This window comes from Pantherophis guttatus, chromosome 2, assembly GCF_059756535.1.
Source record: "Pantherophis guttatus breed Tessera chromosome 2, ASM5975653v1, whole genome shotgun sequence".
In the NCBI taxonomy this organism is placed as follows: domain Eukaryota; kingdom Metazoa; phylum Chordata; class Lepidosauria; order Squamata; family Colubridae; genus Pantherophis; species Pantherophis guttatus.
In genome coordinates this window covers 100,855,175-100,882,011 of record NC_142064.1, presented here as the reverse complement: position 1 = coordinate 100,882,011, position 26,837 = coordinate 100,855,175, and the positions used below count along the sequence as shown (strand labels likewise).

Below are 26,837 nucleotides of genomic sequence, written 5' to 3'. Positions count from 1 at the left end.
GGATGGTTGGTTATTTGAACCAAGTTCAGAGAGTATCAAGGCTTCCACAGTTCAACCCTGACTACATATATTCTCTTCCATTGATGACTTTTAGTCCAAGACATCCAGAGAGTATCACATTCAGAAAGAATTCTGCCAACTTCTTGGTATGCCACTGGAAGATAAACTCGCCACAGAAATAAACCAGTGGACTGATTGGTATATAATCACACTTATGGGATTGTGGCTAAAATGGGGATATGCTGAACATACAGGAGCACATTTACACAGTGTCACTTTTATCTACAGCCATATGCCCACTGAAGGGGAAACTTTATACCAGAATCAAAACTGGTGCTAAGCAGTTTTGAATTCAATAGGAAAGAAGAAAACTGCTGTCCCCTTATTGATGGTGGCAGTGTCCATATTGCCAGGACTAAGCTCAGAATACAAAGTAATTCAACAGTTACTGCATGCAGCACTAATATCTACAGCACTGAAGGAGCTCATCAACTCAGATGACAATATGTTATGGCAGAGTTGTACCTCCCTGGGTTCATGTTATGGAGACTCAAAGAAAATTCTGCAGAATAGGCACTTTGCACACAAAGGTCATTTCCTCACTATGAGTTCCAGTATCTTTTAGTAACATCATATATTGTTGAGGCAATACAAGTTCCTATTATATTGCTACAACTTTGGTTTGATGACACTAGAAGTTGCTAAAATCATGAGTGAGGAAATATAAGAGAGTCAATGCGCATGAAACAGCATACAACAGCATTGAATGCAAGTACATTGGCAGCACTTTTGTGCCTGGAGAACCTTTTCAAATACTTTGACTTAGGAGTTCAGACATTAAATTTCACTCTGGGCAGACGTAACACCTTACCTTGGTAAACAATACACCCTTTGCAACATATAACAGTGATTACTATTTTCCAAGTCTCTCCCCTGTTCCTTTCCTTATATACAAATTCTATGTCTGTATTGCCTTTTTCCCAATGGCAGGAATTGGGAGTTGTATTTGTTGTTGTCAAATGCAGACAGATTTTGCTTATCCTGAAAGAGCAAATATAATGCTAAGTCATAATGCAGTGTGTTAGAATTGGTGTAGTTGTGTGAATATAGCCACTCTGATTTACGGTTTACTACTACATAGCTATGCATTAAGATTCTATGGTTTATTAACCAGCCTACTTTAAAAGCAAACCATGCATCTGCATAATATATAAACTAAGTTATATTGTGGCTGTGCTTCTTAGGTGCCTTGTTTCTTGCCTTCTGCCAGAAAGAAGCTTTATGGAGATACCCTGTTATGCTTGCATTTCCTTTCCTTTGTGCCTATTTTGATTGTGTGAAGACAAGAGATAAACAAGAAAAAGAAAAAAAATGAAGAGAAAGGAAGAAAGAAAAAGAGGGAGAGAAAAAGAAAGAAAGAAGAAAGAAAAAGAAGGAAAGAAAGTCAGCCAGTCAATCATGGTGCATACTGCTGAAACATGCTATTGTGAATTCATGAGATCCCTGAGTGGTTAGTTTTTGTTATCATTGATTGCATTTGAGGACTAGCAATGTATCTTCTTTTTTCTTATATTGTACTGTTACTATGAGGATAGATAAAGCACAAGCAAATCTTCAGCTCACACCAAATAAAATTACACAGAGTGAATGAAAGGAACAATGGTTCCATTAAGTACTTGTAGTTGCAGAGCAAAAACTGTGTAAGATGCAACTGGGGATGGGGAAAGCAAGTTGTGACTGCAACCTAGAATGGAGAAATAGTGCAGAATTGTTATGTTGCTGTATTTATGACAGCAACCATCTTATTTGATCTTTTGAACTGTATTAATTACACTTAAGTTAAAGCTTCCATTCTTCCCTGGCACCCCCCACCTTCTCCTTGATGCTAGGAAGATAAGAATGCAACCATTTTATAACTCAAACTGTGGGGGCTTTTTGTGTAGAAAGAACAAACGTCTTCACCATTTTTAAAAGGGAACTTCTGAGTCAGAAACTCTTGCAGCTGGTTTAGGGAGAAAGAGAGAGAGTGGGTGGGTGGAGAAGAAGCCAGGCAGACCCTGACTCATCAAAAGCAGCTTCTCGGAGCTTGGGGGCTCCAGAGGAAATGAAATCACTTCTGGAGGGAGAAGAAGGGGAGGGGGAAGCGAGGGTCCAGGAGGCAAACTCAAGATGAATTTTTCAATGAAGTTGAGAAGAGGGGAGCGGCACAAGTTGAAGAAAACCATACACTGGCGGGGGTGGGGGGAGGGTAAGGGGATGGGTGCCCCGCCCCAACGAGAGAAAAGTCGCGCATCAGGACTGGGACTAAAGAAAGAACGGAACAAAAGGGGAAGCACCGATAACCTATAAACGACTTTGTCCTTTTCATTCGGGCTACCGTCCTTTCTTCAGAATAAAAAAAGCTCTAAAACTCCCCCTCCCCCCCAGGCGGGTAAATGTTAATAGGATCGGGCGCTGCGCTGACGTTAAGTGAAGCCCAAGGGGACTTGCTTCTGCGCCAGCATGCCCAGTGAAACTCAAGGCGACGCCGACTTCCTAGGACTCCCGAGAGTCGCCCTGCGCAGGACTGCCTCCACTTCAGAGGAAGGGAGCCCAGTCAGAGTAGGTAGGACTGACCCTACACTAAAACGAGAGGCGAGCCGGATTCCTGGAAGAGCGGAAGCTTCGGTCCCGCTCAGCGCGCATCCCCCGCCCCCATTCCGTCGCCGGCCTCCCCGATTGCCACATTCCCCGAAGAGTGAGCTCAGCTGTTAGCTCAGCGCAGCCTCTCTCCTTTTATGGTCAAACGCTTGGGCAGGGGGAGGCTCTTTTCGGCAGCCTTGGGGCTCCAGCGGCTCGCCTTTCCTCCGCCCCATCCCCGCTTTGCTCAACTCCCCTCTTGGCAAGCCAGGCTGCTTAGAAAGTTGCGCTCGGGCCAGGCAGGCAAAGACGCCTGGCCACGGGCAAGCATCGCCAGAGGCTGCCATCTGCAGCGCCTCGCCTTCCGGAGAAGACGCAGAGCGCTTTCTAATCCCGCGGCACCCCGGAGCGGTCTTCGGCCCCTGAAGGTAAATTCGCCTTTCCCTGCGGAGGAGAGCTGGCTCTCGCCGCCGCGGGCTTGCTCCTCCATGGCTCTGCCTCGCAGCGCTTCCGAATGCCTGCCTGCTGCCTTGGGCTGGAGGGCGCGAGCGACTCCCGGTCTTTCTCGGGGCCCTGATTGGTCATTCGGGGCTGAAATCGTCCACTTTGCCCTGGATGGCGGCTGGGCGTGCGTGCGTGCGTGCCTGCCTCCCCGTCGCGTGCAACAAGCTAGGCGAAGGTTATGCGAGAGGTGCGTTATGCAGCCGGGAGAGGCTGCAAGTACTTTTCCTGGAGAGTCCCCGGGGGTGGGGGTGGTGGGGAGTGGTGGGGTGCGCCTCAACTCTGAAAGGAAGACTTGGCGTGGCTGGGGCCGAAAGAGAAGGACGGGATTCTGAGGAAAGGCGCCTCTCTCGGGAAATGTTGACAAATTGCGGGGTGCCCTCTTCGGACTTTCCTGCGACCCCTCCCCTGCTATGGGGCAGTATCCCCCGCAGCCGACTCCCCTTCTTTGTCTTGGAAAGTTCCGCCAGTCGGTGAAAGCTGAGTCGCGCGCTGGGAATTGTTGCCTGCTTTAAGCTCAACCAAGCCGGAGTGGGGGGTGCAACCCCGCGCCCCCGAGCACTTTTCCAGATGTGTTTAGATAGCGGAAAGAATCTGCAAGTTCTTGTCGGGAGGGCAACTCTTGCGTGACTTGTGGGTCCTTCTTAGAAAGAGGGTTAGTGTTGCGGCTTGTTGAAGCTTCCCCGGATTGTTTCTTTTCTCTTTTTTGGGGCCGAGTTTTACAGCCGTCTCAATGTAAAAAAAAATAATAAAAAATAATAAATTGGGCTGAGCGACTTTTATCTACATACATGGTAAATACTGACATTCTCTGCAATCTTAATATAACTCTTGGTTTTTTTGCCCAGAACCTTTCTGCAGTCTCTCTCTTACTAACCAAAAAGCACACGATTTAGCAATGAGGAGGAGTGGAGAGGAAAAAAAGGGAGCAGATGAAGAATTCAGGCAACATGTTCACAATGCTATTATTTATTACTACCCTCTTTCCACTGAGGACCATATGTGACTCTCCTGCTGCTCACATAATTACAATTTTTATATATCAGTATTGAGAATTCAGAAGTACAATTTAGTACAATCCCACCTCCAGTTTGTCATTAATCTAACTAGATCTACTGATCCTAGATCTTCTGGTCTCTGTTATTCCCAAATTGATTGAGGCAACAAAGTTGAATTGTTCGATCTCTTCAGGCATACCTCGCGAACTGCCAAGCCAAGCCCACAATCTACATATGGCAGAATGACTTAGAACATTGGTAAACATCCTGCTTGACTGTCTGTGTCTACGAGAACCAGAGGTTTGTCATGCATCCAACCAGAGACATAATCCATGACACACATGCTGTACTGTGGTTGATAGATCACAGGTTACAAAGTCTTCTCTAGGAAGCAGACACCAACCTGGATATGTCTGAGCCCTGAAGGCATCCTAAATTCTAGTAATGGAATTGGCTTGCATTTCCAAAACTCAACATATTAATTGAGAAGCTGTAATGTATTGTAAATAGGGCTGTTACCAGAAAGGAACTGAAACTAGGAAGTTGTGCAAAAACATTTCAGTTTTAAAAATAAAGCCTTCACCCTTTTCCTTGGCCCTTAGTTACTGCATATTGAACATTTCCCAATCTAAAGAAAAGCCACAGTGTTTTTGGTTTTTAAATGCCATTCTTTCTCCCAGAGGAGCCCAAAGCAATGCACAAATTTAAAATTATCCTTAATAAAATATCCCACCAGTGTCGGAAGATTGTAACACTACAACAATCAAAATTAAGTGCATTTATAAAATTAATATATACTTGTAATAGCAAGCTATGTGGTAAGACTATGTAGTTCTGGAGTGGTTGTGCAATGAAGGACAACATGAACGTACAAGCAAATAGGCTATGACTCTTCAAGTGGAGTGGCGGTCAAAAGTAGAATGCTTTTATGTAGCAGACCCACTAGAAATCTTACTTTATAGTATGGAGTTTGTTAGCGATATTAGACTCATTCTTTATTTTGGGTGGAGATGCTTATTATGAGTATGTATTCAGTGGTTGACCACTGGATACTTGAAACTGCACTGAAGCAGGATGGGTGGTCCAATCGTTTCTAGCGTGGTGTCCTTTGGAGTTTTTCTGACTATAACTCCACAGTCCCTTACTACTGGTCATGCTGATTGGGGCTAAAATGAAGTCCAGCATGTCTGAATGAGGAAGACTGGTATTGCTGAAACATTAACATCACTTTACTGTGTCAAATCAATATAAATATTGGAACTGATGAGGCCGATTGTTTCTAACACTTCTCATAAACTGGGCATAAAGGCATTTAATATTTAAAGGACAACTTCCCTGACTTGAGATGGTTTGTGCTGTTGTGTTTTTGTTACTATACCTCTAAAAATGAGAGAAATCCTTTGAACTGAGGGTATATCGATATATTTAATATTTCATTAGAAACTATTTTAACAGTTGTATGCATCTAAAAATTACACAGACTGTCTGCAGGAATCTTGTCGGCCCTTCCCACTTTTTTTTCCTGCCTCTTTCTTGCAATCTCCCTTTTCTTTGCCAACAAACGAAACAAAAGGCATAAGGATTAGCAGTGAGCAATTAGCAATGAACATTTGGTGGGAGTGATGAGGAAAGAAGGAAGAAAATGTTGAAAGTTATTGAAAAGAAGAATTCATGTAATATGCTTACAAAGCCAATTAAGGAAAGGGAGATACGCTATTGTCATATCTTCACTAAGGACCACTGAAGTTGCATTTTCCCATAATTTTTATATGTCAGTATTTAGAATATTATTTCTTGTTGAAGTAGCATTCTGTATTTCCAGCCTATCTAAGGGAACAATATAATTGCCGATGTGCTGCCCATTCACCTTTTAATGGATATTCAGATGTAATGCAATCTCTTCCTCCATCAGACCACGAAATCAAGGGTAACATAATGCCGATGAAAATTAAATAGAGTAGCTTTTTGTATAGCTTGTATGTTGGACCAACTCTTATGGAGGGGAATTTTTGTCTGTCTTTTAAGCATTTTGATAGAATTTGTTTGCTGTGATTCTCCATGGAAAGAATTCTTCAGGGAGGTGAAAACTCTTGAGGATTTATCTTTCGTTTACTTTGAAAAAGGCAGAATTTGTATGAAGGAAAACTTCATTTTCAGTCTTTGGCGTGGTAGAAAGTATAGTACTTTTGTAGAAATCCTAAGCAATTTAAAATGAGCTGCGCGTGCAGTTTGCACTGATTTGAAGGCAGTTTGTATTACTAAAAGGTATTCAACTTCCTCTCACTCTTTTAAACGCAAAGCTTTAATCTGGTTGACCAAAAGCCATTAAGGTAGTCATTGAACATTTTGTGGCCATCCTCCCAAATAGCTGTTCTAGAGCCTAGAGATACAATAACTGGTTAAGACTTGCTCACATGAGAAATACCGTATTCTCCCTTGCCTGTTACTTGCCCATGTGAATATTACAACTCACTCTTATGCTGGCTTTTGTTTGGTTTCTTAAGTACAATTGAACTCCTTTTATCAGATGACCTTGGAAATGGAGTGTCTCTTCAGAGACCAGTTTGCAAAATAAAGTGTTTGACTGGTGAAGGCAAAAAAGTGCTGGTGAAGGCAAGAAAGGGGATAAGATGGGCAGGGCAGCTGCAATTGGAAAGCGGCTTGTGGGGGAGAGCAAAGGAGTTAGAACAGCTGCTCATACTATGCGAGTGTCTTTCTGGGACAGCTGACAGTCTTTGTGTCAATGTTGAGTCTTTCCATTTATATGTAATCTGGTTCTGCCATCTCTTGGAAAATTGGTCAGATAAAGTCTGAAAAGTTGGTAAAGCAGAACCTTATGTTTAATGTAACCCAGGGGAAAAAATGATGTGGACTTTAATAATGAGCTCTATGACATTAAGTAGGATGAAGAGAGAAATGTTTACAGGTAAGGAAAAAGCCTTAGGACTTGAAGAGGAACTGCTTCTAATGCATTTTTTAGTGTTAGGAACTAATATGAGCTACACAAATACAAAGGCGGAGGCCAAAACAAGCAAGTTCCCATGTGTCAAATCCTAAGAAGGTCAGTGGAATGGTAACTATTCTGAGTTTTGAAGTCTAATAATCATGATTATAATCCTATAATGATCATATGCTTCAGCTTTTATGTTGCTTTTGGATCAGCCTTGAACCCAATTGAACCTAATGAATAAGGAAAGGCAGCTGGCTCAGCATGAAAACTGATTGAATTTGGGTTGGAATATAACAGCATCATTAATATTTTTCCCCATTCTGTTTATCTGGAGCAGAGTGTTAAAGATATCTTCTTGCATCTTAAAATGATCTGATATAGATGTGGTTCCTGAAGGTGCAATTCTAATAGTGGCGTAGACTGCATTTTCATCCTTTTGACTGGCTGGGTGTAAATATACCAGTAAAATGAGGAATTTGCAATTCTTAATGAATAAAAATTGCCTCAAGTGTGTATTAATAAGGCCCCTGGTAGTAAGATATGGTCTGTCTATTTCTGTGTATAGTTATTTAACAAATTTATATAGCTCTCCATGTACCAGTGGAATTCTGGGTGGTGAACAAATGGTATCTTATTTGTGGTAAAATATAATACATGATCATATCAATCAAAAAAGTGAAGTTGGGGCCACAGTAAGAATATCTTACCAAATGTTCCTACAAAATGTATTCCCTTCCACACATGCTGGGCTCCATTAACATCTGGAAAGCAAAATCTTCACAGCCCATCCAAATCCAGGGGAAAAGTTGATCCATAAGGCAGGTACCATGGCAGAGAAAGCATACCTCTTGCTACCAGGTGATATTGCTTCACTGAGCATGTCCCCTCTATTGGATGTAGTGGGATGGGCAAAAACTATTCCAGTTAGGCAGTAACTTGACCCCTTGCTACGTTAGGCTTTTAGCACTTTGAATTGCATCCCAAAGCCTACTGGGAGTCAGTACAAGTCAACACTGCACATAGTGAATTCACTACACATGTTGTAGCATCCTGGACCAGCCGAAACTTCTGAATGCTTTTCAAGGGCAGCCCCATGTAGAGTGCATTGCAGTAGTACATCTGAGAGGTGATTAGGGTACCAGTGTTCCTGAGCAGTGCCTCCAATCTAAGAATGAATAGAATTGGCACATAAGGTTGCAAAGGCTTTCCTGGCCATAGCTGCCCCTACTCTCTGAGCAGGTACCCCAGATTGTACAGGAGTGTTACCCATCCAGAATTAACAAGGAAACATTACTAAATGAGATGGAAGGCCCACAATCCCATAGTCTTGTTAGGGATCAGGTGAAGGCTATTCTCCCTCCTCCAGACCTCCACAACCTCCAGGCACCTTGATAACATCCCCTGGACACTGATATGTATATACACACAGACACAGTAAAACATACTGATAAAAACTTTTTTTAAAATTGTGGGCCTTTGAAGAAACACCCTTTCCAGCAGAGTTGCTGTGCTTTAAATTGCACAGGCAAGCATTTGATCTTTTAAAAGAGGATTAGTATTTTATTCATTTAAATTGGTTTGTGCTTTAACTGCCTGGGAACAGTTGCCTGGCATATTGCAAAGCAACCTTTTTTTTTAAAAAAAAGAAAACTAAAAAAAAAAAAAATTAACCCGTGTCAGGGTTGCAGCTGATAATTGGCTGCTCGCTGTGTGTGCCTTGGCTTCAGGAGCAGAAAAGCCCAACAGCAGGGCGTGCATGCTCTAGGGCAATCTCTCTGCTGCTCAGTCTGGGGAGGGAAGACTTGTGACTCCAGGAACGTGTCAGCACGGCTGGCTGGGTCTAGGAGCTGCTTCCTGTGTGGGTGGGTGGGGGAGTGGCAGCACCGATAGCTGAGAGGCAAGGATGCTGCCCGAGAACGCTTGTAACGGGAAGGACCAGACAGGACAGACCAGCTGCAGGACGGAGGAGGAGGGGGCAGCGGGGCTGACCGTGAATATCGGGAGCTCCAGGGGCTGCCTCACAGATGCCAACGCCATGGAGACAGACAGGTTTCCTTTTGTTCTTCTCCTATCTGTTGCCAAATTGCCTTTGTCTTGACCAGCCAGTGCCTTGAGGTGAAACGAAACAGAGGAGACAGCAAGCAGAGAGAAGAGTGTGGAAGGCCACGAAGGAAGGAGGAGGTGGACAATTTGTTATCTGCGTTAAAATGGGTAGAAATGCAGAGCATCGTTCTCTTGTGCCGTAATGTGCACAGATCCCTATTCTCTCTTGCACGCAGCTGCGTTGACTCCCAAGCATGCCTCGTAAGAGGGGAACCTATCCTTTGAGGCATGTGGTTTCTTCTGTGGCATTTATCCATCTTTCCCCATGTGACAGAGCTTAGGTTATTCCCAAAATATATGCAGGGAGGAAGTTCAGGCCTGGCTGTTCTTTCGCCCTAATCGGAGGCTGAGGCTTATCTACACTTTGGACCTTGTTCATTTGTTCCTTGCATCCTGCTTGCCTCTGCCCTTCATTTTTAACACCCCCCCCCTTTCCCTTTCCATCTACTCTCATTCATCCTTCGGGCACCAGACTCCATGCCACTTCGGCCTTGTTCCTGACTGATACGAGGGTTTTTCTTCCTTGGTCTCCTTATCTAGGTCCTGTGTCACCCTCAGCAAGATGGCTTCATCCGGCGCCCCAGGAACTCGCATGACCTCTACTGTCAGCATCAACATCTCCACTCCAAGCTTCTACAGCCCCCAGAAAAAATTTGCACCCGTCGTTGCTCCCAAGCCCAAAGTGAATCCCTTCAAGGCTGCTGGACCGATTCCGGAAAATGCTTCTGAGCAGAGGCTGCCTCCGGCTGCTGGAGCATGTGCCCAGATAGGAAAAGTAGGGGAGATCCCCATAGCTGTGACTTTTCCCCCAGCAGAAGGTAAGTCATCCTTGTTGTCTTCTGGGAAAAGCAAAGGATGCTCAGTCAAAGGACAAGATGGAAAGGTGGCAGTGGTCGGGGTGTTGTGGTGGTGGTGGTGGGAGGAGGAAATGGCTCACAATTGCATCGAAGTTGTAGCTTCCAGGTTAGAAGAAGGTGTGGATCTCTATTTTAAAAAAAGTGGAATAATCTCCGTGAGGGTGTGGCTACCAGAACTTTGCTGAATAAAGAATGAGAAAGCAATCTCAAACAGAGATTGAGGGATGACTCTCCATGATTTGCCTCTGAATCATCTGGAATATTATATCCCTCAATGGAACAATGCTAGGCTGGCGGGAGGAGCATCAGATAACTATCCTGCTGGGGTTAAAGGCAACTGTCTTCATCAGAAACTTAACAAGTGGCCTTGGGCTAATTGTGGATTCTTAATTTGACTGTGTCTCTTCCTTGTTCACAGTGGTAATAAATGAATGTGATGCAATGTTGAAGCATCTATTGATAGAGTTCTACCACAAGTTTCAAAAAATAGTTTAAAATTCTGGTTCTGGAATGCTGCCAAGAGATGCTTGAATTATAGAGGAGAGAGGGTATATGTGGATGTCTTTCAATTTGCCTTCCTAATTCTAGATTGCAACTATTTGGTACAAACTGTACATGTAGAGAGAGAGATTAATTATTGTATAGGTCAGCAGTCTGCATCATTCCCCAAATCATCAGGGCTCTCCCTATTTAGGGAAAAAGTTAAGCCTTAAAACAGTTAAGTTTTGTGGAGACTTAAGTTCCATGTAGAGTTAAGGCTCTGGGAGGTTAAATACATCTGTATTTTGAATTTACTTCTCCCAGCCTCCTCAAAAACCTTTGGGTACGCTTTCTGCAGCCTTCAGATGTGGGTGCAGCAGTGGTGGGAGTCTATTTCAAATTTTTAAATTTATATTTGAAACCAAGTTCATATTTGGAGAGCAAAAGTCCAGAGCCAGTTTTATTTAAATAAGTATAAGTATAATTTTATTTCTATACTGCCCTTCTCCCGAAGGACTCAGGGCAGTGTACAGCCTATTTAAAAACACAAGACAAACATCAATTAAAAATTTAAAATTATTAAATAAATTCGGCTCGATTTAAAACCCCAGAAATTTAAAATACCCCAATTTAAAATTATTATGTTGATAACCCGGCCTGGCGGAACAACAGGGTCTTCAGTGCACAGCGAAATACCTGGAGGTCGGAGATCTTACGTATTTCCGGGGGCAGTTCATTCCACAGGGCTGGGGTTCCCACAGAGAAGGCCCTCCCCCTGGGTGTCGCCAGCCGACATAACTTGGCCGACATATATAAAACAAGACATTTTAATTTACTTGTACTTTTTTGTTTGCATATCTTCCTTTGTTGTCATAGTTGTTTTAACCCCTTTTCCTAGACCTACTTAATAAATTATAGGTAGTCCTCAACTTACGACTATAACTGAGCCCAAAATTTCCATTGCTAAGCAAGACAGCTGTTAAGAGAGCTTTACAACCTTTCTTGCCACAATTCGTAAGTGAATGACTGCACTTGTTAAGTGAATCTGGCTTCTCCATTAACTTTGCTTATTAGAAGTTTGCAGAAGGTGATCACATAACCCCAGGACTCTGCAACTGTCATAAATACCTGCCAGTTGTCAAGTGCCTGAATTTTGATCATGTGACCACTGTAAAAAAAGTCACTTTTTTCAGTGCCATTGTAACTTTGAATTCACTAAACGAATGGTTGTAAGTCGAAGACTACCTGTATTGTTGACTAAGTCATTTTCTTTGTTTTCTTTCTTTTCTTCAGCTCCACATTAAGAATGTTCTTGTCCAGGGGTGTCAAACTCAAGCCCTGGGGGCCAGATCTGGCCCGCAGGGTGATTAGATCTGGCCTGCGGGGCTGCCCTGGAAGCAGCTAAGAACTGGCGCGCAGTGCCTCTGCCAGTGAAAACAGAGTGAAAGCTCTGTTTTCGCTGGCAGAGGGTTGCCAGAGGCCATCGCAGCCAAATATGGAGCTCAGGAGGGATACATGCACCTCCCCCACTCCGTTTTCACTGGCAGAGGGTTGCAGGAGGCTGTCGCAGCCGAAAACGGAGCTTGAGAGTCCGTTTTCGCTGGCAGAGTGCTCGGGCTACCACAGGCGCTCCCGACAGGAGTGACATCAAGCTGGCCATGCCCACCCCGGCCCCCCAAGGTCAAACACAACCCTGATGCGGCTATCAATGAAATCGAGTTTAACACACCTGTTCTTGTCTAACGGAGGGCTTTCTAGTCCTTTGTCTTTTTAAAAATGCCTTTAAGTAGGCTACTGTCTTCATTATTTGGTTTCCAATACCCTTGGAATTCAAGTCACTTATTTTTGCCCTAGTAAAGTTGGCAGACTCCCAACAGCATGTCCTTGACTTGACTCTATAGCTGAGCTTGGGTAGTATTAAAATTCTTTCTCCGACTATAAAAAAGAAGTATACATATACTTTCATCTCATCTGAGGAAACTTAAGAAAACGTGTGCTGAATGAAACCCTAGCTTCTTCCTCAGCCCTTCTGTGGAGAGGCACATTTGAGGTCTTCAAACGCACAGACACACACGTACACATGCGCACGCGTGTGTGTGTGTGTGTGTGCAAAAATAAATGCCTTTGCTATTTACTAGTATAATTGAATATGCCAGAATAATATTTGATCCTTGAGATGTCACAGCTCCTATGGTTTTTCAATTAGTACACCTACTCTATTTAAATCCCTGGGCTTGTATCCCAAACCTAGCTTTTGTATAATTTTTGCCTCTTCAGCCTTAGGCAGATAGCATGAATATGTTTGTTTTTCATATTCATACTCTGTTATTGCTGATGGGATCTCTCTGGAAGCACATTGACATTTTAATTATAAAATACTCTTGGGATATCTGCATGTGAAAAAAGTCAATAGGACAAACTAGCATTATTAGTAATTAATGACTTTGTTATCTTTCTAATCAGTGAATAGTTGAAATCCAAGGGACGGTTCCTCCTCAGTCCCAGTTTCCTTTAATGGGAGTTAGGAAGGGCAGAGAGAAATATTGTCAAGTTGGAGGGAGAACAATAGTGCTTTATGGATACAGAACTCGAGCATCTAGGAAGGCTAGAGAGGGAACGGAAACCAGATACAGAAGTGGTTAATGTTTCCATAATGGGGATGACCTAGCATTTGCACACAATGATAAGCCAAATAAAGAATCAACCCTGCCTTATTAACCTAGCACTACTAAGAGAGTATTTATTCATGATTAAGGCATTATTCTGGCTTACAATTGCATGAACAAGAAAACTAGACTTGATTGTTTCCTCTAGGTTTAACCAAGTTAATAGAAAATTCACTTTCTCTTTTCCTAGTCTAGAACTGCTCAAAAATTCATTAGCTTGACGTAGCAGAACCTGTTTTGTTCATTCATGACTAGAAATATTTAGCCCCTAAAAACATCTGGTTTTGATCCCTACTTGGGGGGGGTGGGGGAGTAAGTAAAATAACAAGATAATTGTATAAATGCCAGAAAGAATACCACTCCTAGTGCAAAAGAGTTAGATGGCACCTTGAATCACATTTCAGCAATAGTTTGGATAATCTATAGGTTAAATGATAACATTGTTCCTGAACTGCAATGGAAATTTTACGCTTAACAATATTTGAGGGGATCCTACTGTACAATGACGAGGGGGTCAAACTGTTTTCCAAAACACCAAAAAGCAAGACAATGGATAGAAACTAACCAATCAGGGAAGCAACCTAGAACTAAGGAGAAATTTCCTAACAGTAAGAGCAATCAACCAATGGAACAACATGCATTCAGACATGGGTGCTACATCACTGGAGACTTTCAAAAAAAGACTGGACAATCATTTTTCCGAAATGATACAGGGTCTCCTGCTCGAGCAGAGGGTTGGATTAGAAGTCCTTCAAGGTCCCTTCCAACTCCATTATTCTATGTTGTCTGTTCACTTGCAAGTTACTTGCATTCAGACGATTAGGAGAGTGGAGAAAAGTCTTATTTTATGCTTTTATCCTATCTTTGATTGGGTCTGCAATTCTAAAATCACTTGGTCTAAACAAATGCCACGATTTTAGTTCCTGGTCAACTGGCATAGAATCGGGCCTTGCAACAGGCTTGGTTGTTTGGTTGATTTTCGTATAGCCCATCAGCATGATATTCAAATAGTAGATACATAAAAAAAATGGCTCAAAAGTATTGGAAAGATATACACAGGCAATTTTGGTATTTAATTAATTTAAATTTGAAATAAAACCACATTTTTTCCTACTAGGTATAATTCTAGAAAAAAATCAACAAGAAGAATCACATTTTAATGAAATAAACACCTACATCTGCTAGAATAAATTTTGCCCATTACTGGAAAAAATATAATTCTGACAATATCTGATTGGGAACTTAAATGTGGAGAATAAGCAGCAGTGGCAAAACCAACAGTATATATTCACAACAGAACCTTAACCAAATTTAAGCAAGAATTGTTCCCATACATAATAATATACATCATGTAGCATGGCAAATACAAACATTTACAGTTTGGCTTCTTTGGGGGACCAACCAAATGTTTTATAAAAGCTGTAAATTAGCAGAAGCACAAAAAAGGGGAAAATCAGAAACCAAATAATCCTTTTCTCTTTTTCCATTCTTCCTCTTCCCCCTTTTTATCTTTTTAAAAAACCTATTGGCATTTTAATTGTTGTCAAATTTGCTTTGTTTATCTTCATTATATTGGTATGCCACTTGGTTTAGATTTTAGTCCTGCTGACTGTTGAATTGATTTCAAGCAGTATAGCTCCTACATCACTTAGCATTCAGAGTAGACAAATTCATCTTCCTTTGTTCTTGAACCTTTCATCCCAAAAGAACAGATTGGGATTAAGTGTGCCAATTTAGCATCTGTACTTAATTGCAAGAGTTCCTAGAATTCAGATTTTTTCTTGTTTTATTTGAATCGTGGTATTATGGATCTTCAGATGACAGGCTTCTCAAGATTTTGGTATCTGAGAATTTATAGAATAACTGCTACTAAACATGACTGAAAAATAGCTAAACCTTTCAGTCCCTCTTAATACTTTGATCAGAAGCTGTGAAAAAAAAAAAGTTGTATTGCAATCCCTGATATTTGAAGTAGTTCTAGTTTTTCCCTCAGCTTGATAATATCTTTTCTGTAATTTTGATTTTGGGGTGAGGGAAGGGTTATGAAGATAATCAGTTTGGGCTGTGAGACTGTGAAAGGCCATCAATTAAACCTTGCTTTTCTCAACTGCTAAGTAAAAATTGGCCTTGTCACACTTGTAAATTTGAACATCTGATTTATTATTTGTGATATTTATAATCCATCTCAATCCCAGCAGATTCTGGGTGGGGTGCACAGATTAATGGAATACTGCCTCCTTTCCAAAAGTCTTGGAGTATTATATTAATTTGCGAGCCCTGCCCAGAATTTTCTGGGATTGGGGCAGATTATAAATACTGCAAATATTAAATGAGGTGGTAAAGGAATTGGAACTGAGCCCTGAAGTCACTTGCCCATCAGTAATGACCAAAACATGCATAATCCAAGCAAGAACATTGTCACTGTGGGTAGATCCAACCTAGTTGAAAGCTTCTGTTTGGTTTGATATGGGGGATAATTTTGGGCTTTATATGTTAGCAAAAATTTAACTTCGCCTGAGAAATAAAGAATATATTGCCTTGTTTTTCCCAAAGAAGAAGAAATGGTGCTTGGGCATAAAAGTTTTTATTAGCTCAGTTCTGCAATCTCATTTCCTCCAAAGTGTGAGATAGGCAGCTGCTAACCAACATCTGGAACTTGGGCTCTTTTCCTCTGGAGCCGTCATTAGTCCTTGTCCTTCTCTTATGCATTGACTTGGCTGTTTCTTCTCCCAGGAGAGACAATGCACAACATTTCTTTGGTCTGCTCTTCCTTGGCTTTACTTCAGGAAGATAATAGTATTGTTGCATAATAAATAGGAAAACTGTCTTCACTATTGAAGGAAGCAAGAGGGGGGGAATTTTAATACATGCATGTACATATATACATATACGAATGTATTCCACCTTTACTATTTTATAAATGACTCAAGGTGGGGAACATAGGCAATACTCTTCCCTCCTTCTATTTTCCCCATAACAAAAGCCCTGTGAGATGAGTTGGGTCAAGAGAATGTGACTGGCCTAAGGTCACCCAATAAGATGGGACCAGAACTCATAGTCTCCCAGTCTCTGGCTTGGTTCTTTAGAGCTCTGCACCTTCTTTGTTTGCATAAATGAATATGAATTTGTCTACTTTCTAATTTTTGCTATCATTAAACTTTAGTCCTATTTTTTTAAGCCATTGTTTAAATTGCCAATCAGGTCTTTCGATAGGAAATATTATGTAAGAAGACGAGAAGGGGGAAAAAAAGCTAAAATATCCCTATATACTGCTTCCCAGTGCTTCCCAGTCCTCTCTAAGTGGTTTACAGAGTCAGCATATTCCCCCCCAACAATCTGGGTTCTCAGTTTATCGACCTTGGAAGGATGGAAGACTGAGTCAACCTTGAGCCTGAACTGCAGGCAGCCAGCAGTCAGCAGAAGTACTGCATTCTAACCACTGTGACAATATTATCTTAAGATAGTATTCTATATACATATAGATATACATATATAGATATGAATATATATATATATATATATATATAAAATAGTACAAGTAATTAAAAAGTAAATAATAGTGGTATCAATTAGTTTAGTTTAGTTTATTATATTTGTATACCGCCCTTCTCCCAAAGGACTCAGGGCGGTGAACAGCCATGATAAAACAACATACAAGACAAAAATTTAAAAACATATTAAAACAATTCAATCTTTGGCCAAAATTAAAACTTCTAATTAAAACCATATTAAACCACTTTAAAACCCAATTTAAAATCATTTATCCTGTCAGACCGGCTTGCTGAAATAATAGGGTCTTTAGAGCACGACAGAAGGCGCGGAGGTCGGGGATCCTTCGTATGTCCGGGGGCAATTCATTCCATAAGTTTATAAGAAATTAAATAACTAAATTTGAAGGTAGTAGAAAAAAGTGAGTTAGTAATTAAAAAACACAGGAACACAGAAGAACAATTAAAACCAAACAGAATACTTTACTTTTATGATATTGTGGAAGAATTTTACTAGAAGTTTAACAATGTCAACCACAGCAACAGTAGTTAAAAAGGGGGAAAAACCTATTACTAACCCCCCATCCATGGCATCCATGGCTTCTCCCTCAAACCAACGGTCAATAGAAAATACGTTGGGGAAAGAAAAAGATAAAACAGAACCGACAATGAATAGTATGGAAAGTATGCACCATTTCTCAAGGAAACTTCGGGAGAATGCTAGCGCAGCATTTCAGATCTAACTGTAGGCCAGAACTTAGAGGATGGCAGAGTTCCATATTTCTGAGATAGCATTGATTAGCATTGATCAGACAAATTTTAAACAGTAGCAGCAGTTCCTTACTATTTTATATGTCCAACTAAATAAAAATGTGAAATCATAAATATATATGAGTTTATGGTATTCAGCAGATCTAGAAAATGGCAGGTTAGGAAGGCTGGTTTATGGTGTATGTTGCAATTTTCTTTGCAATAAGGTATGATAGGTTCTTTGCAGATCAATCTTTGTGATCCTTGTAAGTCCATGGGTGATGGTGTCAGTTTGTTTAGCTAAATATATGAATAAGCGGAAGTGAAACAGTCACTCAAGAATCATTGTTTGAGGCATCTTAGTGTGTAGCGGTGGTTTTGTTTCCCTATTTTTTCTTTCTTTCTTGCCTTCAGTTATCAAATATGTCCAGTGATATTGAGCTGAAAAATCGGTAAAAGATCAGAGAAAAAGAGTGGATAGTAATTGATGGGACTTGAATAGATAAAAGTGTATGATTTGGTAGGAAAATCTGTGCCCTTTTTTCAAACTTGGGACACAGTAAGGGACAGAGCGAGAATCCTGGTCCTTCCCCAAATTGCTTCGTTTCAGAAAATGTAAGAAATGTTTTTTCTTCGTCCAAAAAAGTGAATTACAGGTAGTCCTCGACTTACAACAATTCATTTAGTGACTGTTCAATGTTAAACGGCACTGAAAAAAGTAACTTATGACCATTTTTCACGCTTAACAAGCATTGCAGCATCCCTATGGTCACGTGATCTAAATTCACCCACTTGGCAAGTGACTCATATTTATGATGATTACAGTGTCACAAGGTCATGTGATCCCCTTAGGGGGCCTTCTGACAAGCTAAGTCAAGAGGGAAGCCAGATTTACTTAACACCATGTTATTAATTTAACCACTGCAGTGATTCACTTAACAACTGTGGCAAGAAAGGTCATAAAATGGGGCAAAATTAACAACTGTCTCACTTAATTAACAGCAGAAATTTTGGGCTTAATTGTGGTCACACGTCAAGGACTACATGTATAGAAACAAGGACTTAGTGCCACAGAAGCTTGGTCTCCCAAGTGCTGCTTCCACTTCTCTCACAAATAGTAACCATTCACTTCCATGTGAAGAAATAAACCATGCAAACTGAAACCATCATTGAGGGTGGAGTGATTTCTAGCACCAAGGATTTCCAAATTTAGAGAATTGAAAGTCCTGCAATGTACAGAATTCTGCCCAGTTTAGGTTTTTATTACAGTAAAATCAGACTTCTGGGAACTGATGAAGGGTGTCGATTGTTCTGCTACTCTCTGCTTTCTATTTATAGAAGAAGGTTCCTGTAACAATAATTGGGTGGCTATTTGGAAAGCCCTTGAGATGTTCTGTGTGATGGTGTGTCTGTGTCTGTGTGTGTCTATTCTAGGCTCTTTACAAGGGTGAAGGTGCTCTTCTGACCAGGTCATTTTGTCTCTTTTCTCTGGTAGTTGTGGCTCTAATTTAGCACAATCCATTGCAAGAAAGTATGCTATTTGTCCCCAAATAGGTGACAAGCAAATAGGCAAGGGTGATTTGTCTCTCAGAATGACACTGGAATGTAGACTATCTTGTCCTGCTGATATTATGGTATGTGGTGTCCATTTGTGGGGCTTCCTGGAGTGCCTGAATTTTCTTTTTCAGGCTGTGTTGAATATCAGAGATCCTTGTAAAGATGTAAGGCACTATTAAAGGTCCCCCACTCCCCACATATACATTATTGCAAAAAAAAAAAAAAACCAACAACCAAAAACCCCACCCCATTCTTCTCCCTTAGCTATTCCCATAACAGTACTGAGATGTTGCTCAGAATCTCCAGAGGTTGAGATGTGTATACGTGTGCTCTCAAAAGATGGAAACTACTACTGGAATATTTTTACAGAGTCCTGTAAAGTTAATTTTCAACATTTTATTCATCAGTTTGTAGGCGATTGTAGGGCAATTGAAAGGTTCGAGGACTAGTAAACAATACAAGTTGTCTTCAATTTACCACCACAATTGAGCCCAAACTTTTTGTTCCTAAGTGAAATAGTTGTTAAGTGAATTTTGCCCAATTTTATGACCTTTCTTGCCTTTCTTGTTAAGTGAATCACCACAGTGCTTAAGTTAGTAACACATTTGTTAAGTGAATCTGGCTTCTCCTTTGACTTTGCTTGTCAAAAGTTCCCAAAAGATGATCACATGATCCCGGGTCACTGCAACCGTCATAAATATGAACCAGTTGCCAAGCATCTGGATTTTGATTACATGACCATGGGGATGTTGCAAGGCTGTAAGTGTGAAAAATTGTCATAAGTCACTTTTTGCAGTGAGATTGTCACTTTGAACAGTCACTAAATGAACTATTGTAAGTCAAGGATTATCTGTAATTTTGTTAAGATGCTTAAAATAGTTGGATTTCAAGCATATGGAAATATTGCACAGTTGCCTAAACTAAGTAAAACTGTAACAGAACATAATAATAATAAAAAAAAACAAAAATATCTTGATATGAATTAACATTCTTGAAAAAATGTTTTGGAAGCATAAATCCAGTTTTGGCAAGCGTTCAACTTTTTAAATCCTGTAGTATTCTCTGTTCATGCTATTATCAAGATCTGATTTTTCAAAGGAATGTAAGTGTACAATATATCTATGTTCTATGTGTGTAATATGCTATCAGATCTGGGCTGCGGAAATCTGGATGGCATCGATGGCAGTAAAGTATTAAAAAAAATAACAGTCCCTTCTTTATTCCCATCTAGAGGTAATCTGGATTTTTGCAGCTTGCAATTACTAGATAGCTGTATGTTTGGTTTTTGTTTTTTTTTAAATCAGAGGTAAATTGCTTTCCCATTACATATATTTTGTAATTCTGAACTATTTTTATAACATTATATTGGTTAAATGTTTCTCAAGTAACATACTTTACTATACATGAAGATATGGTTCAATATCTGATCCACTTTCAATTGCTGAAAGTGGATCAGCCTTCCCCCAGCTATGTTCTTTCTAAATCTGCTGGATCAAAACTTCCTGGATAACATTGAAGGCATCGTTTCATAATGATGAGAATTGAAGTCTGATAGAACTGCTTGACTCTTCTTTGTTGTATCACTCTAGTGTGTCTGCTTCTGCTGCTAAGGGGAATGCAACCCTTTTTTTGTAGCCATTGTGGTATATAATTAGGGATGGGCTAGGCTAATCCTTCACGCTTCTTGTTCTCTGCAGAATTTCCTTTGCCACCACCGCCGCCTCCAGGAGAAGAGATAGTGGTGGTCCCAAACAACAATGCATTCCCTCCTCCACCTCCTCCATTTGAGGAACCATTTCCCCCTGCTCCAGAAGAGGTCTTTCCTTCCCCTCCTCCTCCTATGCTGGAGGAAGAACCCATGTTTCTGGGTGGCTTGCCTGTTTCCCAGGTGAGTCCTCATATAAGATAATGAACAGCAGGGAAAGACATATTGGGGAACTATTTTAACTATTTAACTAGTTATCTTGTTCCTACTATGCTTTAGATGTTTGGGCTCCCCTGTGTGCTGGGGCAGAATCTAATAAATGAGCAGAAAGTCCCAAGGATGTCTAAATGGACATGTCTGTTAAAATGAAGTGACAAAGAAAGGGGGTATGTTTGTAAGCAAAGCATGTGCTCCCTCCAATATTCCTTATGCTCTGCAATAATTAAAATGGAATTTTAATTGCAGTTCTGCATGAGTTTTTAAATGTCTTTGGATACATCTGTACTTTGTGCAGATACACATTGCATAGTTTATTTATAGTAGTGGTGCGGTGTTAATTTCAACCATACACATATTTCTGGGACTTGTGGGGGAAAAGGAAACCTTACATGCTGAATGATTGTCCCCTAAGCAATAGCAAGCATCTGAGATTTAATCTGGTGTTGGCCACATCCTTCAACCATCTCTTGAAATGGGGCTTTGACTCTGTGGAAGTAATGCGAATTAAGAATGAATTGCTCATTATTAGGACCCCTCCTTGGCAATCTTTCCCTTTTGTTCTGTGGTTGTGTAGTTGTATTGACTGTGTGTTGACTGACATAGTGGTTTATGGGTTTGGTAACCTCCCTCATCATGTACCTACCTTTCTTTTCTATTGTGGAAGGAGAAGGACCGTGGAAAGATGAGCAGCATTGATCTGGAGATTGATTCTTTGTCCTCAATGCTGGATGACATGGAAAAGAATGACCCTTTCAAAACCCGGGTGAGCTGCAGGACAGGATGGCCTTTCCAAACCTATCTTAAACTGAGCTAGTCAGCGAACAGAGGCCCAGCATGGCTAAACAGTATTTTAAGGAAAATATGAGCTAGGATACTTTGTTTGATAGGCTAGCTTTCTGTGTGAAGATAATTTTTTAAATATAATAGAATGTTTATGCAAGAGCCATCTATAATCAGAAATGGCTGTGCCATTGCTTGACTAACTGTGTAAAAATTAAGTGCAAGTCCTTGGGCTTTGGGAAAAGAAAGCAGTGGATCAGGTTTTCTGTACTTGACTTTGAGATGAAAAATCTCTGTAAGAAAAAAAGACATTCAAACTAAATCCCAGTCTGGAGTAGCTACACTTACGTTTGTCAGGAAAAGACTTGGGTGAGAATGTATGGGCAGTGGGTGGCTGTTACCCATTTCTCTATTCTCCCTCTGGATGCTGAAACTAAACTAGATTAGCATAATCCGAGTGGGATGGAAGTAGAGATTGTTACATTGACTTTTTCTCATCATTACCTTTCAGCTATCTTCAGGGCCTATATTTCCAGCAAATGTAGGTTCTGTTTCTAGATCCTCTCTAGAAACTGTAGCTCCAACTAAAGACAGTCCAGTTCCTATTACCCAGGCTGCATCTGGTCCCGGTGGAAACTCTGTGGCTAAACAGTCAGAGGAAACGGCTCCTGTTCCTCCACCATGGGTAATAGCTATGAAGCAGCGTAAAGACTTGTCATCATCGGTAGCACCTGCTCCTCCTCCAGCTCCGCCAGCTCCATCAGTTCCTAAATTCACTGCATCTCTTCCTGCCACGGGTCCAAGATTTGTACCTAAACCAGCTCCTGTGGCTCCTCCAACCTTGCCAAAACAGCCTGCTTCATTTCCTGCACAGTCTCATTTCCCAGCCCCTTCAGGCACAGGCTCAGCTCTGAAGCCTCAGCCTCCCACTTTCACTTACGCACAACAGCGAGAAAAACCGCAAGTCCAGGAGAAGCCATATCCTACTGGGCAGCCATCTGCCCCACGAGAAATGGTGAGGATGCAAATCTGTACATGAATAAAGAATTAAAGAGTGGCATACAGAAAAACCCAAAACAAAACAGGATAGCCTAGTAATTAATTTCCCAGTGTCAGAGGCAGGTGATTTTTGCTTACTCCAAATCCATAGGGAATATGGGGCTGATATCACCTGAATTGCATTTTTGAGGTTGTTGATTAAGCAAAATAGGTGTGTTTATTTTTTTGGAGGTGTAACACATTTATTTTGCTTTATATTTTAAGGAAAAAAAGCCCCCAAATCTTGATGGTTTGCTGCCAAATATTTTTAGTATAATATGGGGTAGGTGGGTTCTGAAAAAAAGGGAGGTGGGATTGGCAACCCTTGAACTGTGGACTGTCCACTTCTGTTTCATACATAGACCTCAAATCAGACCTGCTTAAGTACTTTAGCTTTTAAAACTGGAAAAAGAGCTTTAATAGGATTTCAGAATTTGGCATCAGTGCATTTTTACAGAACCAAACCTAAATGGGTTCTTTATTCTTGTCTCAGTGGCAGGTACATTCCTATGTATGGTATATCTTACATATATATATATTAATTAATAGTAGTACAGAAAAACAGGCAACAAATTTTAAAAAATCCAGAGAATAACTATGCATGCATTTTATACATGCATGTGCATTTATTTCTTAGTTTTATATGTTTATAATATACCATTTCCTTTAAAGTACATATTTTCTAGTTTTTGTGGGGAGGGGGATGAAAGAGAATGATTGTTTCCAATCGAAGCTATGAACGTTTTGCATTAGTGGAAATGCAGTCATTTTTTACTTGAAAATTTACTAATTAAATGCCACTGATACAATAAAAATAATCTCTCCCCTTTTTAAAAAAAAAAAAAACACTTGGTCATCTAATTGTAAAGTAAAACTTGAAGAAAGAAAATGTAGACTGAATAGAAAGGGCAAATGGCACAGGAATTTCTTCATTGATCAACAATTTTAAAAGGATGTGGGGTGCTTAAAAGTTGGAGATTTGCACTTATCTCAGTTAATCTTCTTTATTTGTCCAGCGCAACCCCATATTTCTTCCAAACGCTGGATCAGATCCACCTAGGAACAGCTCTGCTCTGACCATGAAGGAGGTAGAGGAGCTGGAGATGTTAACCCAGAAGCTCATGAAGGACATGGATCATCCACCCCATGCTGAAGCCTCCACTTCTGGTCTGTGGGGGCGTGTGAATTTTAGGGGGGTTAGGAGAGAGGGGGATTACAATCTATTTGCTCCTTTTCTTTCTTATAACAGTTTAATACAGAGGTGGGAAATTTTCTTAACTTTTTGATCTCCAGGAAACCTTTCAAAAAAGACCTACTTTTGCAATCATGCAAGAGCAGATAACGTCTAGAGGGATTAATACTGTACTTACGTAAATATCTTCTCAGACTTTTCTCTCTCTCTCTCTCCCCCCCCCCTTTCTTCCCATTGAAGAATTGTGTGGTTTGTGCAGTAAGGCACTATCTCGGACTCAGCCTGCAGTCCGGGCCTTGGACCAGCTCTTCCACGTCGAATGCTTCACCTGTTTTAAATGTGAGAGACAGTTGCAGGGGCAACAGTTCTACAATGTGGATGAAAAGCCTTTCTGTGAAGAATGTTATGCGGTGAGCAAAATGGTGGGGAATGATAAGGCAGCCAATCATGGAAACTTGGGAGAGGGGAGAAGGAGCGTGATCCCTATTGTCTTAGCAGTGCACGGCCGGTTTTCATGGGCTCATTTTGAGGAATTGTACTGTCAGCTGATGAGAGCCACCTGTGTAAATTATGTGGTGAACTTTTATGCTAGCTTGACAGGCCTTGGCCAGTTGTTTATTATTATAAGAGGAAGCAGATTCCAGATAAATAAAAATACAAATTTTGGCTGTGTTGGCTAGAAGTTGTAGTTAACTTAACTGAAGGGCCTCAGATTATGAAAAGCAGTCTGCATGAATCATGATTCACAAAGTTCCAAAGCCATGTTGAAATGTTTGGGCCCAAAAAGTATATTCTGTGTGAGTTACCTTGAGTACTAATCTGAGAAATGCCCACATTTTTCCTTCTGTGCTCCCACATAGCTCTTAGTTTTAAATATCACAGGATGGGTCACATAAGAAGCTCAACCACAGAGAATGGCCAAATTTGTGGAAAAGTTTAATCTGAATTGTATCTTGTATGTAGTCAAGTACATACAAAGATGTGTGCATGCTCAAGTTAACTGAATAACCATTCAATTTCACCTGATAGAAAATTACTTTCACAAGAGGAGGCTATAGGAGAAAATTTCAAGGGTTTAAGCATTATTTCTGGAGTTTTCAATTCAGATGAATGAGAAAGCCAGTGCAATGTCCTGGCATATGGGAGATTAAAGTTACTAAAATAATCTCAATCTAAGGTTGAGTTTATTTTCTTCAGTTTCTCTTCTTGACTGTTAATCTGGTTGAATTAAGTTGGCTAATGTTGATGGATTTGTCCTACCAGAGAAAGAGGTAGTGCTTTCAACTGGAGCAGATGTGCTTCCTTTCTGATCCGCTTTTTGTTCTTCAGGGCACCCTAGAGAAATGCTGTGTTTGCAAGCAAACAATCACAGACAGGATGTTGCGGGCCACTGGTAATTCTTACCATCCTCAATGTTTCACATGTGTGGTGTGCCACAAACCCTTGGAAGGGGCATCCTTCATTGTGGATAAAACCAACCAGCCACATTGTGTTGATGATTATCACAGGTATGTCTCCTGAGTTTCACATTCTCCTGTCTGGCCACAATGATCCTCTGTGCTCTCAAGCTTGGATTTGACCAAAGGCTGAAACTTGAGTTTCTGAATCTGTCTGTATTTTCTCTTCTGCGCTTGCAGAAAATATGCTCCTCGCTGTTCAGTATGTGCTGAGCCCATCATGCCAGAGCCTGGGAAGGATGAGACTGTTCGTGTGGTGGCCCTGGAGAAGAATTTCCACATGAAATGTTACAAGTGTGAGGTGAGCACCTTCTACCTTTTTCCTCCCCACTTCTCCCTGACGTTGGCATTTAGTCTACCTTGCTCATTTCTTTCTCTGTTAACCTTTCAGGATTGTGGGAAGCCCCTGTCCATTGAAGCAGATGACAATGGTTGCTTCCCTCTGGATGGCCATGTGCTGTGTAGGAAATGTCACACCACACGTGCCAAAGCTGCGGTCTGAGGATCTTGAATCAGGAGATGCTCTCAGTGTATTCCTCCTGTCCAAAGTAGCAGACCTGATGATCTTTTGTATGCTTTTTCTTATGACTCCTCCTTAGGATCATGAACGCGTTTTGCCTGTCTGGCAATATCCCTCCCTTTTCACTAAGGGCTCCTCCACTTCTTCTTTTTTAAAAATATGTATCGCTTACAATACAAGGTCTTAAGTCCTCACTTTCTGGCTTGGAAACTTACCTTGCTATAAGCCTTTCGGTCTTACTGAGTAATAAAATAATCCTGGAACAAAAGGCTGGATTCTTCCAACCTGCTTTTCCTTTGTGGAGCTTTGCCCTGTCCTCTGTTCAAATGTGGAATGTAAATTACTATTTTATATCTTATTTTAGAGACAGAATATACATTTCACAGCTGGCTTGTTTTCTGTACTGGACTCTCTTGCCAAGATGCTTCTCTGTGTCCGCAGGAGAACTTTTTGTTCCTGAGTTAATGGACCAGTTTTCTCCATGTGTTTCCCAAATCAAGGTGGTTCCTCTTTTTGTGTGCGTGAACGTGTGATACTTTGGTCTAATCACTTCTGCGCTGCACACTATTCAAAGGGCTACTTATTTGTTTACAATGGGCTTTTTTGGAGTTTATTGTGAAGCTGGCATAGTGATGTAATCAGGAGTTGTCCTTCCTCAGCTATTGTTTTGCATCAATAAAGTTGTGCAGTTTTTTTCCTCTGTTGTCATTCCAATCATTTATTTATTTATTTATTTGCATTCCACCTTTATTATTTTTATAAACAATTCAAGGCAGCAAATATATCTAATGTTCCTTCTTCCTCCTATTTTCCCTACAACAACCCTGTAAGGTGATTTGGGCTGAGAGTGAGCGACTGGCCTAAAGTCAGCCAGAGTTCTTGTGTTAACAATACCAGAAGTCATCTTGTCTTTCAAAGCACCAGGCTTTATCTCTTCTGCCTTAAAGATCGTGTAGA

General features: G+C 40.9%; 1 protein-coding gene across 2 annotated transcripts; it reads left to right on the top strand.

The window, feature by feature from the left end:
• Positions 1 to 2,284: 2,284 nt before the first annotated feature.
• Positions 2,285 to 26,577, top strand: ZYX (zyxin). Of its 2 annotated transcripts, none has more exons than XM_034410907.3 (10): positions 2,285 to 3,047; positions 9,712 to 9,989; positions 20,667 to 20,857; positions 21,558 to 21,656; positions 22,185 to 22,688; positions 23,728 to 23,878; positions 24,144 to 24,313; positions 25,233 to 25,411; positions 25,541 to 25,661; positions 25,752 to 26,577. In XM_034410907.3, the coding sequence occupies exons 2-10, from the start codon at positions 9,734 to 9,736 to the stop codon at positions 25,860 to 25,862; spliced, it is 1,782 nt and encodes a 593-aa protein (XP_034266798.2). In that variant the 5' UTR covers positions 2,285 to 3,047; positions 9,712 to 9,733; the 3' UTR covers positions 25,863 to 26,577. The 2 variants fall into 2 exon arrangements, with proteins under 2 accessions (XP_034266798.2, XP_034266797.3); XM_034410906.3 differs by lacking the exon at positions 2,285 to 3,047 and adding an exon at positions 8,795 to 9,117.
• Positions 26,578 to 26,837: the final 260 nt, after the last annotated feature.